General features: G+C 50.2%; 1 protein-coding gene across 1 annotated transcript in view; it reads left to right on the forward strand.

Annotated features, from left to right (window-relative positions):
- Positions 1-14,759, forward strand: part of LOC134910569 (solute carrier family 22 member 7-like) — a 143,128-nt gene that overhangs the window by 14,504 nt on the left and 113,865 nt on the right. The window contains exons 2-3 of the mRNA XM_063918760.1: positions 3,750-3,853; positions 5,617-5,771. Coding sequence (XP_063774830.1) covers positions 3,750-3,853; positions 5,617-5,771 — 259 coding nt within the window. The remainder of the gene's footprint in view (positions 1-3,749; positions 3,854-5,616; positions 5,772-14,759) is intronic.

The raw sequence follows: 14,759 nt of genomic DNA on the forward strand, positions 1-14,759 counted from the left end.
GTTGATCGCAGCAGCAAATTTGTTAGTTAATGGGCAAAACCATGTGCACTGCAGGTGTGGCAGATATAACATGTGCAGAGAGAGTTAGATTTGGGTGGGTTATATTGTTTCTGTGCAGGGCATACTTACCGACTTTGTATTTCTCCTCTCCGGGAGAAGCACGGAGAGGAGACGCTGCAGGTTTCTTCGGGGGGCGGGGCCAGACTGTGACATCACTAAGCCCCGCCCCCGCATCGGGAAATGCCGTGGGTCCGCGGGAAGGGGCGGGGCTAAAATGACGCAATTTGCGTCATTTTAGCCCCTTCTCCACCCGACGGACCCGCGAATGCGGGAGGTTATCTCTCCATCCTGCCCGCATCATTAGGGTGCGAGCAGGATGCGGGAGACCTGCCCACTCTTCCGGGGGTGCGGGGGGCTACCCAAAAAAACGGGAGCCTCCCGCAGCTTCCGGGAGAGTAGGTAAGTATGGTGCAGGGTAAATACTGACTGCTTAATTTTTACACTGCAATTTAGATTTCAGTTTGAACACACCCCACCCAAATCTAACTCTCTCTGCACATGTTATATCTGCCCCCCCCTCTCCCCTGCAGTGCACATGGTTTTGCCCAACTGCTAACAAATTTGCTGCTACGATCAGGTCTGAATTACCCCGTGTTTGAAAAAATGAAATTTTATCTTTCTCCACTTTATCACTCACCAAGGCTTAAGGGGGGCACACACGGAGCGATGTGTGCCTAATTTCTAAGTAATCTGACTAGATTGTTTAGAAACTAAGCGTGGATCTCTCCGTGTGTATGCCCCATAGCGATAGCGATGCGCGGCCCTGCACGTCACTATTGCCGGTTCTAGATGCAGGCACAATTTAGTTACATCGCTCACTTCACCACTGGTTGAAGTGAGCGTCACCCCCGTCCCCCCTCACTCAGCACACATCGCGCTGTGCTGAGCAGGGAGAGAGATGTGTGCTAAGCGTTCTGTGATAGATCGCTCAGCACACACCTCCCCGTGTGTACCCCCCCTTAATAAATCTGCCCCCATAATGATTATGTAATAGGCATATGCATTTCATCTGCTTTTCATATAAGTGAGTTTGTACCGGATGATGAGTTACTGGGTGTTTATAAGCCTCAGCATTAGAGACATACATACTACTGTAGGTACAGGGGTAAATGTAATAGCCTGCGAGAAGCCGGAGGTGCGGGACTTTACGAGACTTTCCATATTTATAACGCTGCAATATTTCACAAGGCAAAACCAAGCTGGTTTTGCCTTGTAAAAGATTGCTGCTTTAAAACTACGGGCATTCTCGCACAAAGTCCAGCACCTCCGGCTTCTCGCAAGCTATTACATTGAGCCCTCAGTGTTATGCTATCCCAGGGCCGGCTCCAGGCCTACTAGCACCCTGAGCGAGAAAATGTAAAAGTGCCCCCCCCCCCATGCGCGCGCCTAAGGCGCGCGCGCTCCTGTAAAGTGGGCGTGGTCTCCTGGGAAAGTGGGCGTGGTCTCGTCCCCCAGCAGTGTCAGCTACACATGACATGCCCTCCAGCAGTGCCAGCTACACGTGATAGTGTTCACTTTTTAGGGCAGGTTGCTGATCACAGGGAGGGCACATTTTTAAGTTAGGTGGGCAAAATGATGTACATACTGTAATGCTTGTTGTTCCCATTTCCACACGCTAAAGCATGGACAGTGCGCGCAAAAATTTAGGGGAGTTACTTCGTGGGGAAGGTGCGTAGCCACATTATAGTGGCAATTCACATTACACCACACAGTAGTGCAGCTAATACACATTGCACCAGGTAGAACCTCCTATAAGAGCACGTTAGACACATTGCGCCAGATAGAGCACTGAGACACACTGCCCAGCCACAGACGCCTAGCGGGAACACTACATGATATGCCCCCCAGCAGTGCCAGCTACACATGACATGCCCCCCAGCAGTGCCAGCTACACGTGACATGACCCCCAGCAGTGCCAGCTACATAAATGGCCACACAGTTCCAGATGGATAAATGCCCCCACAGAGCCAGATATGCCCCCACGGAGCCAGATATGCAATGCCCCCACAGAGCCAGAAATGCCCCCACGGAGCCAGAAATGCCCCCACGGAGCCAGATATGCCCCCACGGAGCCAGATATGCCCCCACGGAGCCAGAAATGCCTCCACAGTGCCAGAAATGCCCCCACAAAGCCAGAAATGCCCCCCACAGTGCCAGATAAATGCCCCCACAGTGCCAGAAATGCCCCCACAGTGCCAGAAATGCCCCCACAGTGCCAGATATGCCCCCACGGAGCCAGATATGCAATGCCCCCACAGTGCCAGAAATGCCCCCACAGTGCCAGAAATGCCCCCACAGAGCCAGAAATGCCTCCACAGTGCCAGAAATGCCCCCACAGTGCCAGAAATGCCCCCCACATAGCCAAAAATGCCCCCTGTGTGCCAGAAATGCCCCCACAGTGCCAGATAAATGCCCCCACAGTGCCAGAAATGCCCCCACAGTGCCAGAAATGCCCCCCACATAGCCAAAAATGCCCCCTGTGTGCCAGAAATGCCCCCACAGTGCCAGATAAATGCCCCCACAGTGCGGATCCCCCCCCCCCAAAATACCTGCGGCGCTGGGGAGGAGTACTGCTGTCCGCCTGTGTGGGAGTGCTGGCGGGTGGGAGTGCTGGCGGGCGGCCGGGCGAGTGAGCCTGGGTCCGGGTGCGGGCTGGCGGCCACTTGTGCAGGCGGGCTATGCGCGGCGCCGGCGTCTGACGTTAGACACACAGCGCGACGGGCAATTGCTGCAGCTGCACACACACAGGGCCGGCTCCAGCATCGAATATGGCGGCGCCAGCGCGCGGCGCCCATTAAGGGTGGCGCTCTGCGCGGCCGCTCTATTCGAACATGCCTAGAGCCGGCCCTGTGCTATCCCACTGTAAGCATACTCAGAGGTGAAGCAGTGCCATGTTTTCTCACCTTGGCACATATTCCACATCATGTTGTGCACCTCTCCCCTCCCCAGTGATGTAACACAGATCTACTGTTTTGTAAATGAGATAAAGGGATTATGGGGCAGAGAAGTCAAACAATGGTACTGAACAAGATAATGGGGGTAATTCCAAGTTGATCGCAGCAGGAAATTTTTTAGCAGTTGGGCAAAACCATGTGCACTGAAGGGGGACAGATATAACATGTGCAGAGAGAGTTAGATTTGGGTGGGTTATTTTGTTTCTGTGCAGGGTAAATACTGGCTGCTTTATTTTTACACTGCAATTTAGATTGCAGATTGAACTCACCACACCCAAATCTCTCTCTCTCTCTGCACATGTTATATCTGCCTCCCCTGAAGTGCACATGGTTTTGCCCAACTGCTAAAAAATTTCCTGCTGCGATCAACTTGGAATTACCCCCAATATTGTCATTTCTTGCTAATTCTTTTCTCTAATCATTAATTTATAAATTCATAGAATGAGAACTGTGTCTAATGTGATGAAAATAGGAATTAGTCACTTGGAATTTGTACATACTGGGACAGGGACTTTTTTCTAGGGTCAGACCTTTACCAGCTGGGATTGTCCTGGTAACTTGCCGGTAACAAGAGATAGTGCTCCTCCCACCATGCAGATATACTGTGTATAGATCCGGTGACAGATCATGGATAGGGCGGTTATTAGGAGAATTAATGGTTGGGTCCTTCTAGTCTGTGTTAGTGGGGTTTCACCTCCCAACTCCCCCATGGGGCTTTGTTTCTGTCTGTTGCAGTGGGACCTGGTTTGTGACCGGAAGTGGTTAAACCAAGCAGCCGCCACCTTCTTCTTTATGGGCCTCACGACTGGATCACTGATCTGCGGATTCCTGTCAGACAGGTAAGATGGAAGCACACAATGCTTAACATCATACTGGGGGGCAGTGCTGTTTCTAGCCAATTTGGCTCCCAGTGCGAGATTTAAAAATGCGCCCCCCCATGACATAAAGAAATGTGCGCCCCCCCCCCCCCCCACACACCTAGATTTAAAAAAAAACTTGCGTGCGCACTCGGCAAGGGGGCATGGCCTCATCTAAATGGGTGTGGCCTCATTTAAATGGGCATGGCCTTGTCTGAAAAGACTACCTCACAATCCAGTTTTTGACCCTGCTCCAACAGATCACGACCACCACAGGAAAAAAAAATTCTACCATATTAAGCCCCACACAGTAATGCCCCCTGCACCATATTATGCCACACACCGCAATGCCCTTGATACATTAAATCCCCACACTACGGCAGGCAAGAGTCCCCATTTCACACATTACGGCAGGTGTCCCCATTTTACACATTGAGAGAGAGAGAGAGAACTTACAGAGGTGATTACCGCTCTTCGGCCCGCCTCACCAGTCGCTCCTCGCGCCGGCCTTTCCCTCTTCCTAACTTGGATCCCCCTCTGTACTCCGCTCAGGGGGGGGGGAGTTTTGCAGAGTGACGGGGTTGCGTCGTGACGTAACGACGCAAGCGCGTCATTCCGTGAAACTCCGCCCCCCGAGCGGGTTACTCGGGGAGAAATAGGAGGGGGAAGCAGGGAGCCACAGTTAGTGCCGCGGCGGGCGCCCAGTGCGGTTGCACTGCTCGCCTGCCCCAAGAAACGGCCCTGCTGGGGGGTACACATGGAGAAAGCCGTGCTTAAATTCTAAGCAATCTGACTAGATTGCTTTGAAGTTAAGCACAGATCTCTCCGTGTGTATGCCCAACAGTGATAGCGATGCACAGCCCCGGGTGTCGCTATCGCCGGTGCTAGATTGAGCCTGCACGCAGGCACAATCTAGCACGTCGCTCATTTCACCGCTGGGTGAAATGAGCGCCCCTCCCCCGCCTCCCCCCTCGCTGAACACAATTTGCGCTGTTTCTTACCCCTACAAATCATTATCTCCTTTTCTAAATCTCTCTAAAGAGACGCCTCCTGACGGCATTGCAGGTCCGAGTGCTGCGTCCTCAGACGCAGCATCAGATCATCTGCAAGACCATTGGCCATCTGGGTAACCCTAAGGTTACTCAGATTGTCCCTCGCAGCTCCATAGCCAACTCCAGGAAGTTTGCTTTGGAAGACGCAGACCCTGGACTCAGCAGTTTGAGAAAATGGTGGCAACATGTCCCCTTTTTGGGAACGCTGCCCAGCTCCGCCCACTACCCGCCCCCAAAATGGCTTCAGCCTGTCAATAAGATGCCCCACCATCAGAAATGTATGCTAACCATTGAGTGAGACCCTATGGCAATTCAAGGCTGCGCTGTGCAACACTGGGCCTGTGGTATGCAAATCACCACCTGACTGAAGAGACCCAGGAGGCAGAATCAGAGGAACTACAGCAGCAGCATGCATGTGGCATGTTTTGTCCAATAGAAAAGCAGTAGGATGTGGTAGCCAGTTTTTGGTTGGTCGATTTTGAATGGTGCTGACGAAAATGACAGACTTTACACTACTGAAAATCTACCAACATCGACGAAGATTTTAAAATCGATTTAAAAAATAGATTGTTATTAAATGTGCAATTTAGATCCTAAAACATGACGTCGGTCTTTAGCAAATATACCTCATAGGGTCTGTATGTAATCTAGATGTGACATTATATGTGACGTGATTGTGTATCTTACCCCAAGGTTTGGGCGCAAGAAGATTCTGCTTATTTCATTCATAGTAAGCACAGTGTTTGGAGTGATGTCTTCATTCTCTGTGTCCTACGCCATGTTCAGCATCTCCAGATTGCTCTGCGGTGTCGGACTAATGGGAATGACGCTTATTTCTATCACCTTAGGTATGTTATGTATATATATGTGCATGTATCTATATGTGCATTTATAAGGTGCATGCAGAAGCTTTCACTGCACAAAATGGCAAATAGTATACCCATTGGAGACTATAGGGGAGATGTACTACGCTTTGGAGAGAATTAAAGTGGTGTGAGATTGTGAGATGAAGTACCAGCAGTGGCGTAAGTTCGTCCAAGACGCCCGGAGGCAAGATAAATATTGGTGGCCCCCCCCCCCCCAACCCTGTATTTAGACAAATTATATATATATATATATATATATATATAGCGAGAGAGAGCGAGAGAGAAGGTGATAGATGGCACTCAGGAGGATGGATAATTCAGCATATTTTTAATGCATACAATGCAGTACCAATAGTTATCTTGTCAACTATATATATGTCCGCCATTCTTTGCAAGCATATCGGCGTATGCTTGAAGAAAATTCCAAAGGACAGCTCTTGCGGTAAGAGCTGTTCTTTGTGATGATAGGACTTCGAGTTTACTGACCCGGAATCCTATCTGCACATGCGTGGGCTGACGTGTGCTGCTGGGGGGTGCTGGGAGGGATCCAATTGGGCAGAAGGACTTAGCAAAGGAGAAAGGGGAGGGGGGGGAGATGAAGCAATGGCGGTATGACAGCAGGGAAGCAGACGAGAGCACGGTTTTGCCTCTTCTAATCACAACACCGCCTCGCAGGGGCAAATGCAGGATTTTTATGTGGGAGGGGAGTTTTCCATGTGTGTGTGTGCAGTAATAGACACACAAATACACATATGTGTGTCTCAATATATATATATATATATATATACATCCACAATTAGGGCAGCACTCCCAGTAGAAAATTACATCTGCTCCGGTGCCCTCCAAGGAACCCAAATAGGCCCACAAAATACAACCTGGTATGGCGGCACTCAGATAAATTCACAGCTCAAGGCAGAAGTACAACGTTTCGGAGACTTTATTCACACTCCGTCATCAGGTAAGACAAAAATACAATACACATACCTTAAATAGAATCCCCACCACGAGTGACGCCAGGTGCACGGCTCCGACGAGAGGGCGCCCGCTGATGACATCCGCACTCATCCCGATCACGCTAAGATCCACCTGTGAACCGATGCGTGCTGTCAGAGGGCGGACGCTCATTGATGACGTCCACTCGGGTCCTGCCTGTCCCATAGCAACCACTAGAAACAAAAGCAAAAAACGGGAAATACATTATATTTAAAAACAAAGGAACATGTCGTATCCTGTGTACAGGACACTGCACAACACGCTCACTAGGATAACAGTCAGGCTGAAGATATATAGAAAACAGCAATACTTATCGAAAACAACTACAAAAAAATGCATCAAACTTCAGAGGAGTACATACAAGCTCCACATGGATATCAAAAAATATACATAGCGCAATCTACAGAAAGCAATGTAAACCTGGAGTTTCATTAAGACCTCTGGGTGAGAGGGTCCCTAATTGATGAATCCACCGCGCTTCCTTTTGTAAGAGGCGTAGAGATCGATCACCACCTCTAAGCTTGGCTGGTTCATGGTCTATGATGATATATTTAAGGGAGGACAGACTATGGCCAGCGTTCAAAAAGTGCCGTGCCACAGGTTGGTCGCTGTTCCCCGTACTGAGTGCATTACGAATAGCCAATTTATGATTGGCCATGCGTTCTCTCAGGGTGCGATCGGTTTTACCTATATAATTTTTACCACAAGGGCATACAATCATGTAAATTATAAATTTTGTGGTGCATGTTACTCGGTGTTTGATCTCATACTTTCTCCCACTGTGTGGATGTGAGAAAAATTTACCCACCATCAATGCACTACATGTTACACAGTTAAGGCACCTGAAGCATCCCTTTTTGAGACTCATAAAGCTACTTTGCACACTCTGATGGGATTGAAGGCCTGTAATGTCAGTTTTCATGACCCAGTCCCTGATGTTGCGTCCACGAGTATAGCATGGCATGATGGTAGTGTTGCCCAAATTGAGGTCATGGTCAGTGGCAACTATTGGCCATAACCTTTTGGCTGTGTTCATCACTCTACCACTAGCAGTGCTATAATGATTAACCCAGGGCATCCTATTAGATTCTGGTGTGACATTCCTGGAGCGCAGTAGAGACTCCCTGCTGCAGCCCAGTGCTCGATCTTTGGCCGTCAACAGCAAATCCATATCATATCCTCTACTCTTAAATTTAAGGATCATGCCATCTATCTGGATCACTGCTTGTTCACGATCACTGCAAATCCTAATGGCACGCAAAAATTGTGAATAGGGTAACCCAAATTTCAAAGGTCTGGGATGAAAGCTACGTGCATGCAGTAATGTGTTCCTATCTGTTAATTTACTGTAGAGTTCAGTGGAAATTTTTCCACGTTTGATAATCACCTTCACATCTAGATAATTAACAGTATCGGAACTGATAGTGTATGTAAATTTGACCGAATGATCTGATCTGTTGTGTTCTTCTATAAACTGTGAGAGTGCATCTTTGCTCCCTGACCAGATCATGAATAGATCATCGATATATCTCACATAAAACAAGATATGCTCATTGATGGTACAATTATTGAAAAATATATCCTGTTCAACCATAAACATATATGCATTAGCGTACGATGGGGCCACAGAAGACCCCATCGCACAGCCAGATGTTTGCAAATAAAATTTCCCATCAAAGAGAAAAAAATTACATTTCAGAACCATTTCAAGTAATTCCAAGAAAAATTCAATCTCAGGGCCTTTATATAGAGCATTACCCATTAATAACCTTCTGACGGCCAATAAGCCCTGGTCATTGGGAATGACTGTATAAAGGCTAGAGATATCGATGCTGCTCAATAGGCTACCAGATCTGACATCACCCAATGCTCGTAACTTATTGAGAAATGTAGTGGTGTCAAGTAAATATCTGGGATGATTGATTACACAAGGCTGGAGTAATGCATCGAGATATGTAGCTACTTTCTGAAATAGACCACCCCGGGCAGAAATGATAGGTCGGCCAGGGGGGTTCACACTATCTTTGTGAATTTTGGGCAATGAGTAAAGCACCGGTGTTACTGGTGATTCAGTTTCGATAAGTATTGCTGTTTTCTATATATCTTCAGCCTGACTGTTATCCTAGTGAGCGTGTTGTGCAGTGTCCTGTACACAGGATACGACATGTTCCTTTGTTTTTAAATATAATGTATTTCCCGTTTTTTGCTTTTGTTTCTAGTGGTTGCTATGGGACAGGCAGGACCCGAGTGGACGTCATCAATGAGCGTCCGCCCTCTGACAGCACGCATCGGTTCACAGGTGGATCTTAGCGTGATCGGGATGAGTGCGGATGTCATCAGCGGGCGCCCTCTCGTCGGAGCCGTGCACCTGGCGTCACTCGTGGTGGGGATTCTATTTAAGGTATGTGTATTGTATTTTTGTCTTACCTGATGACGGAGTGTGAATAAAGTCTCCGAAACGTTGTACTTCTGCCTTGAGCTGTGAATTTATCTGAGTGCCGCCATACCAGGTTGTATATATATATATATATATATATATATACACACACACACACACACACACACACACACACACACACACACACACACACACACACAACTATATATAGTACACATGCATATGCCCCCCACACACATATGCACTACAGAAAATATAGGCTGCTGCAATCATAATAGCCCACCACCCCTGCAAATATTGACTGTTGCAATAATTTATTATAGATCCCCCCGCCCCCAGTACTCCCATCCCAGCAAATATAGACAACATTCGTCTATTGTAGATCCCATCTCTCCACCCACACATATACATACTTCCACCAATCCCCCTCCCTCATCTAGCAAATATAAGCTGCCACAATAATTTATAAGAGACACATCCCCACCACCCTGCACATACACAAGCAACCTGCCCGGGCTCCAGCACCACTGCATGCGCCATACAGTTTGAGCGCTGTCTTACCTGCGGACCAGCACGGAGATAGAGTGTGTCACATACAGTAGCTCTCAGACTCAAAGTCAAAGCACCATAGGAAGTTACTGCAGGAGAAGAGCTGCTTGCTGCCGCTGCGGCTCCCCCTGCATTAGATTCATGCAGCCGTCTCAGTCGAGCTCCACTTGGTCAGCTGCGCCAATACTTCGGTGGGTGGGGGGGTTCAAGGTACTCAGAATCTCCCGTGGGCGTGTTTGCGGTGCCTCGCATGTGTCCCCCCCTCCCGCAGTGGCGGCAGCAGCAACTCCTCTTCCAACTCCTACAGCCACTGCAACCGCTCAGAAGAGGTGAGCACTGGAGGGACATCGTAGCCGACGGGCATACAGGCATGAGTCAGTCTGACTCATTACGGCCGGCACAGACCTGGAGACAATGGAGGCGGGATGCCCCCTTTAGGCCAGGAGCCCGGTGGCAGCCGACTCCGTTGCCTCCTGGAGTTCCGCCTCTGAGTGCCAGTCAATCAGCTCCTAACTGTCATGCTACAGGCTGGGTTTGAAAAATTACAGGAGCTGATTTTATCTCTCTTCAAGGCTTAGTACATCTGCCCCTAACCCTTTATCAGGAGAAGGCCTAAATCCACTGGTATTTCTATTGTTGGATGTGTGCGGTGCACACGGACCCCTGGGTCCAGGGGGGGTCCACACCGCACACATTGCACCCATATTTTCATACTCACCTCTCCCTGAAGTCCACCATCGCGGCCAAAAAACACATAAAAAATGGCCACCGCGCATGCGCAGATTGACTTTTATCTCCAAAACATGGAGGGCGCAATGTTTTGGGAGACCTGCACATGTGCAGAGGATGGATGGGTCATGATTAGGAGGGATTGCTGACTCCAGAGTGCCATTGGAGAAGCTAGGGGTGTCTGCAGGTAAGCTGGCTCTCAGATGCTGTAGGAGCCATTATCATGTGGCCTTACACTGGGCTATTAGACCCAGACATATTTGTCATTATTTATGAGGTGGGTTTGGGGTGGGTTTTTCCCTGTGTCAGTAGGGCTGGGCTGTTTCAGGTTGGTACACCCTAACACTTTATTAACACTTATGTTTTTCCCTATCACATTGTATATGTTTGTTATTTTAATCACACCTCACTTACATAGCACTTACGTGCTTCTTATTAACCCTTACTAATTTTCACCTGTGTGCTGCCCTGTGTTTTGTTCACACGTTCAACTTTCTGGTACGGTCTCTCTGGCACTGCGAGAGGACTCAGTGGCTCGACTTGTTGTTTCGGTCTATACGTAAGACATAATTCACATGTAGCTGTAGTCTGTGCTATGTCTTGGTTCATTCTTGGCCAATACATAACTTCACGCGCTCTCTGCTTACATTTTTCTTCCCCTAAGTGGCCTTCATGTATCTTGCATGTTTTTCTGCTGGCCAACCTTTCAGAATGATATCTTTCAACACTTTTTTATTGTGTCATCTGTCTCAGTTTCTTTCCTAATCTGTTCTTGTCTTGCAAGAGACACTGGTAGAGAAGCTACGATCAAATTAACATAGGCTTCTATCTCTTCATCCATCAGACTTTTGGAAACTTCACTTTTGTCCACAGCACGAGAAAGTGTATCAGCAATGTACATGTGTGGCCGGAGGGACCCCAGCCACGAGGGAAATGGCCGCCTGCAGCACTGAAGGGGTTAACCCGTAGTGCCCGGCGCCATTTCTACAGACAATGGGCGCTTGGCGCCAGATTTGAAAATGTATTGGGCGCTAGGCGCCGTGTTGTATTAAATGTTTAAATTGTATTTTAAGATGTGCCGTGGTCCCGGACCTCTCCGGAGACCACGGCAGGGAGGACAGCCCCCCGGCGCGCTCAGCAGTGTGTGCGCGCCGGGGGAGAGAAGGCAGCCGCTGACCGCCGGAGTCCGGGAGCTCCGCTCCCGGCAGCGGTCGGTGAAGCCCCGGGCGCACTGGAGTGTGCGCGCCGGGGAGAAGGGTGAGCGCTGCGGCTGGGAGCTCGGCTCCCGCTGCAGTGCTCTCTGTAAGAGCCGCCGCTGGGGGCCGGGAGCTCTGCTCCCGGCGCCTCAGCCCAGCACGGGTGGCCAGCCGCAGCAGCCGGGACGGACGTCCCGGGCTGCTGGGCGGCGAGGGGGGTGCGCCGCAGCCCGGCTCCCCGCCAGACGCTGCGGCGAGGCTACCAGACAGGCGCCGCTCATGGGGGACCGGGCTAGCCGGCTCCCTAGCGGCGGGGGTGCAAATAGGCTGCCGAGCAGGATGGTGAGCGCTGGGGTCCGGGAGCTACGCTCCCGGCGCCTCAGCGCTGAAACAAGCCAGAGTCACGGCGGCCGGGACAAGTGTCCCGGGCCGCCGGGCTTCGGTACAGGGGGGTGCGCCGCTGCGTGCGGCGAGGCCACTGAGTAGTGCCACGCTGGGGGGACAGGGAGAGTCAGCTCCCTGGACCCCAGAGGCAGGAAGGCAGGCTGGAGGATGGGGGAAGCCAGCCCCATGCCTCCAGCACTGAGAGAGCCCTAGCAGCCAGGCTGCAGGGCTAGTACAGTATTCCACAAACCAGACATTGTGTAAAATAATAGGAAGTACAGTGTGTTGTAAGGCACTGCAGTGCCTAGGTATGTGGAGCCTGTACAGGCTCAGAGTGTATTTAAATGTATAAACATGTACAGTGTGATTTAAATGTAATGTATTTAAAGGTAAATTGCACTTACTTGGTTGTGTGTCCCAGGAGGGGGGAATCCATGGCTGTGCAGGCTAATGGATTCTCCCAGACCTTTTCCCCAAAAACGGAATGCTTTCCCATCCAGCCTCACATTTCCAAGGGGCACAGGGAGAAAGAGAAGCAGCTCAGCTATGAAACAAGCTGAGTGGTTTCTTGGAGCTCCATGGAGATCAGCCGTAGTGGACTAGAGACCTGGACCGGGGAGCCAGGCTGCCCAGCTCTGGAGCCCGAATCCAGGCTGCAGGCAGTGAGCTGGGTCCCGGGCAGGTTTCTGGAGGTCAGATTTAGGAGGGAAAACTTCCCCCAGCCAGACTGAACGGCACCGGGGAGTATCCTGACTCTCCCAGATGGGAGAGTCAAAGGAGACCGACCACTCCCCACTGTCCATAGGGAACAATGTTAGCTGTGCATGAGACCAGAGCATGCACAGCTCATGGGTAAACATTGATTGGTTGTGCACCACAGGGCGGGCTTACCCCCTGTGGTAAGGGGTCTTGGAGAGGGATAAAAGAAGGGCAGCTGGCCCATAGGAGGTAGTTATTCCATCTTATTCTGCTGAAAACATCTGATTGTATGCTGTTACCCCTAGCAATAGGGAGGAGCCTTTTTAAAGGTTATTTGAGCAATAAACATCTTTGCCTCAAGAAGACTGCTTCATCTTGTGACCAACAGGGTTAGGCCAAACCTAGCCCCGTCCTCCGGCTGTCCAGGGAAGTACCTAGCATCTCCAAGTTCCGCCTTCCGCCAGCTACCGGTAGAGGCCTAGCAAGTGGCTAGTGGGGATTCGTCAGCACCACACAGCTGTGGTAAGGCAGTGCGTCGGCACATACAGAGCAGAACCGTGGTTCCAAACGCCACGGCAGGTTAGGAGTTTGGTGGTGGCAGCAAGAACCCGCCCACAACGCAGTGGGTGGAGTCAGTAACAGGCGGTTACTGACGGTAAGCGGGAATCCCCTATGTGGTCAGGCCTCGTGCGGCTTGACCTTCCAATCTGTGCGCAGTCGACGGGACGCGAAAGCGGCGAGTGCTTTCGTACGGTACCGTCCTGTCACAACATGTATTTGCCGGGTGTTATGCACACCAGTGCCTGCAGGAATGTACTGGTGTTTGAACTGTTATACACACCAGTGCCTGCAGGAATGTACTGGTGTCTGAACAGAGAGGGGTGCAAAACAAATGAACTCACAGACAGACTGGGAAATATGACATAACGTACACAGAAGGTGATAGGGTAACAAAACCAACACAGAGTGAACAGAGAAGCCCAGAGGCTAAGAAACTGGGTGTCTCCCTAGTATTAGAAATGCTCAGATGGAAAAAGCAAGATGTTGTGTTTTAATACGTAGAGAACCCGAAATGCTGTTGCTAAGGGCAACAGCAAAACCCTAAAGGGTTACCAACGGGTGTGGCAGTAAACTCCTTGGTCAGAGATGGAATAATAGACACAAGGAGAGTCTCCACAATCCTAATTCTGACTTGCAGGGCCCAGGTTCAGCTTACTGCCACTAAACTGACACATGGACGCCCTGCACAGTGAGAGAGGATTATGCCGGCAGGTCTGAAAGTACAGCCACAAACCTGCTGGGTTCACAGAATAGCAAAAGAACCTCAGCAGGCTAAACGACTGACTCCAGTCTTACTGCTAGGTCTGGATTGGCAGAGTGTAGTACCAAATGCCCAGGCCTATTTGCAGTAAGCAATAACAAAATACAAAGCTACACAGTACTGGCTAACTTTCAGGAACTGACTAACCAACAAAGATTCAGCAGCATCTGCTTAATCTGAGAAGAGGCCTTATAAAGCAGGTGCTGTCCACGCCCCCCTCAGACCTCACAGACTGTGAGCACAAAAACCAGCACCGGATCCCATGCCTGTAACCACTGCACAGCAAAAGACCCGAACCGGAGTATCAGCTGCGCTCAGGTTACTCCGCTAGCACTTGTCTCCCGGTTGCCATGACGATGTGGCAGCACAGGGCAGGAGACCCTAACAGTACCCCCCCCTCTGACGAGGGGTCAAAGAACCCCTACCACCGGGTTTATCGGGGAACTGCGAGAAGAAAGAGCGTATCAGTCTGGGGGCATGAAGATCACAACTGCGCACCCACGACCGCTCCTCCGGGCCATACCCCTTCCAGTGCACCAAAAATGACAGCCGACCCCGAACCATCTTGGAGTCAAGAATCCTTTCAACAACAAACTCCCTCTGGCCACGTATCAGAAGAGGGGAAGGTCTTCCTCTGGAAGAAGGATTACTAATCGCCCGTTTTAAAAGGGAACAATGAAATGTTTTATTGATACCCAAAG

This window comes from Pseudophryne corroboree, chromosome 4 (genome assembly GCF_028390025.1).
Source record: "Pseudophryne corroboree isolate aPseCor3 chromosome 4, aPseCor3.hap2, whole genome shotgun sequence".
Lineage (NCBI taxonomy): Eukaryota > Metazoa > Chordata > Amphibia > Anura > Myobatrachidae > Pseudophryne > Pseudophryne corroboree.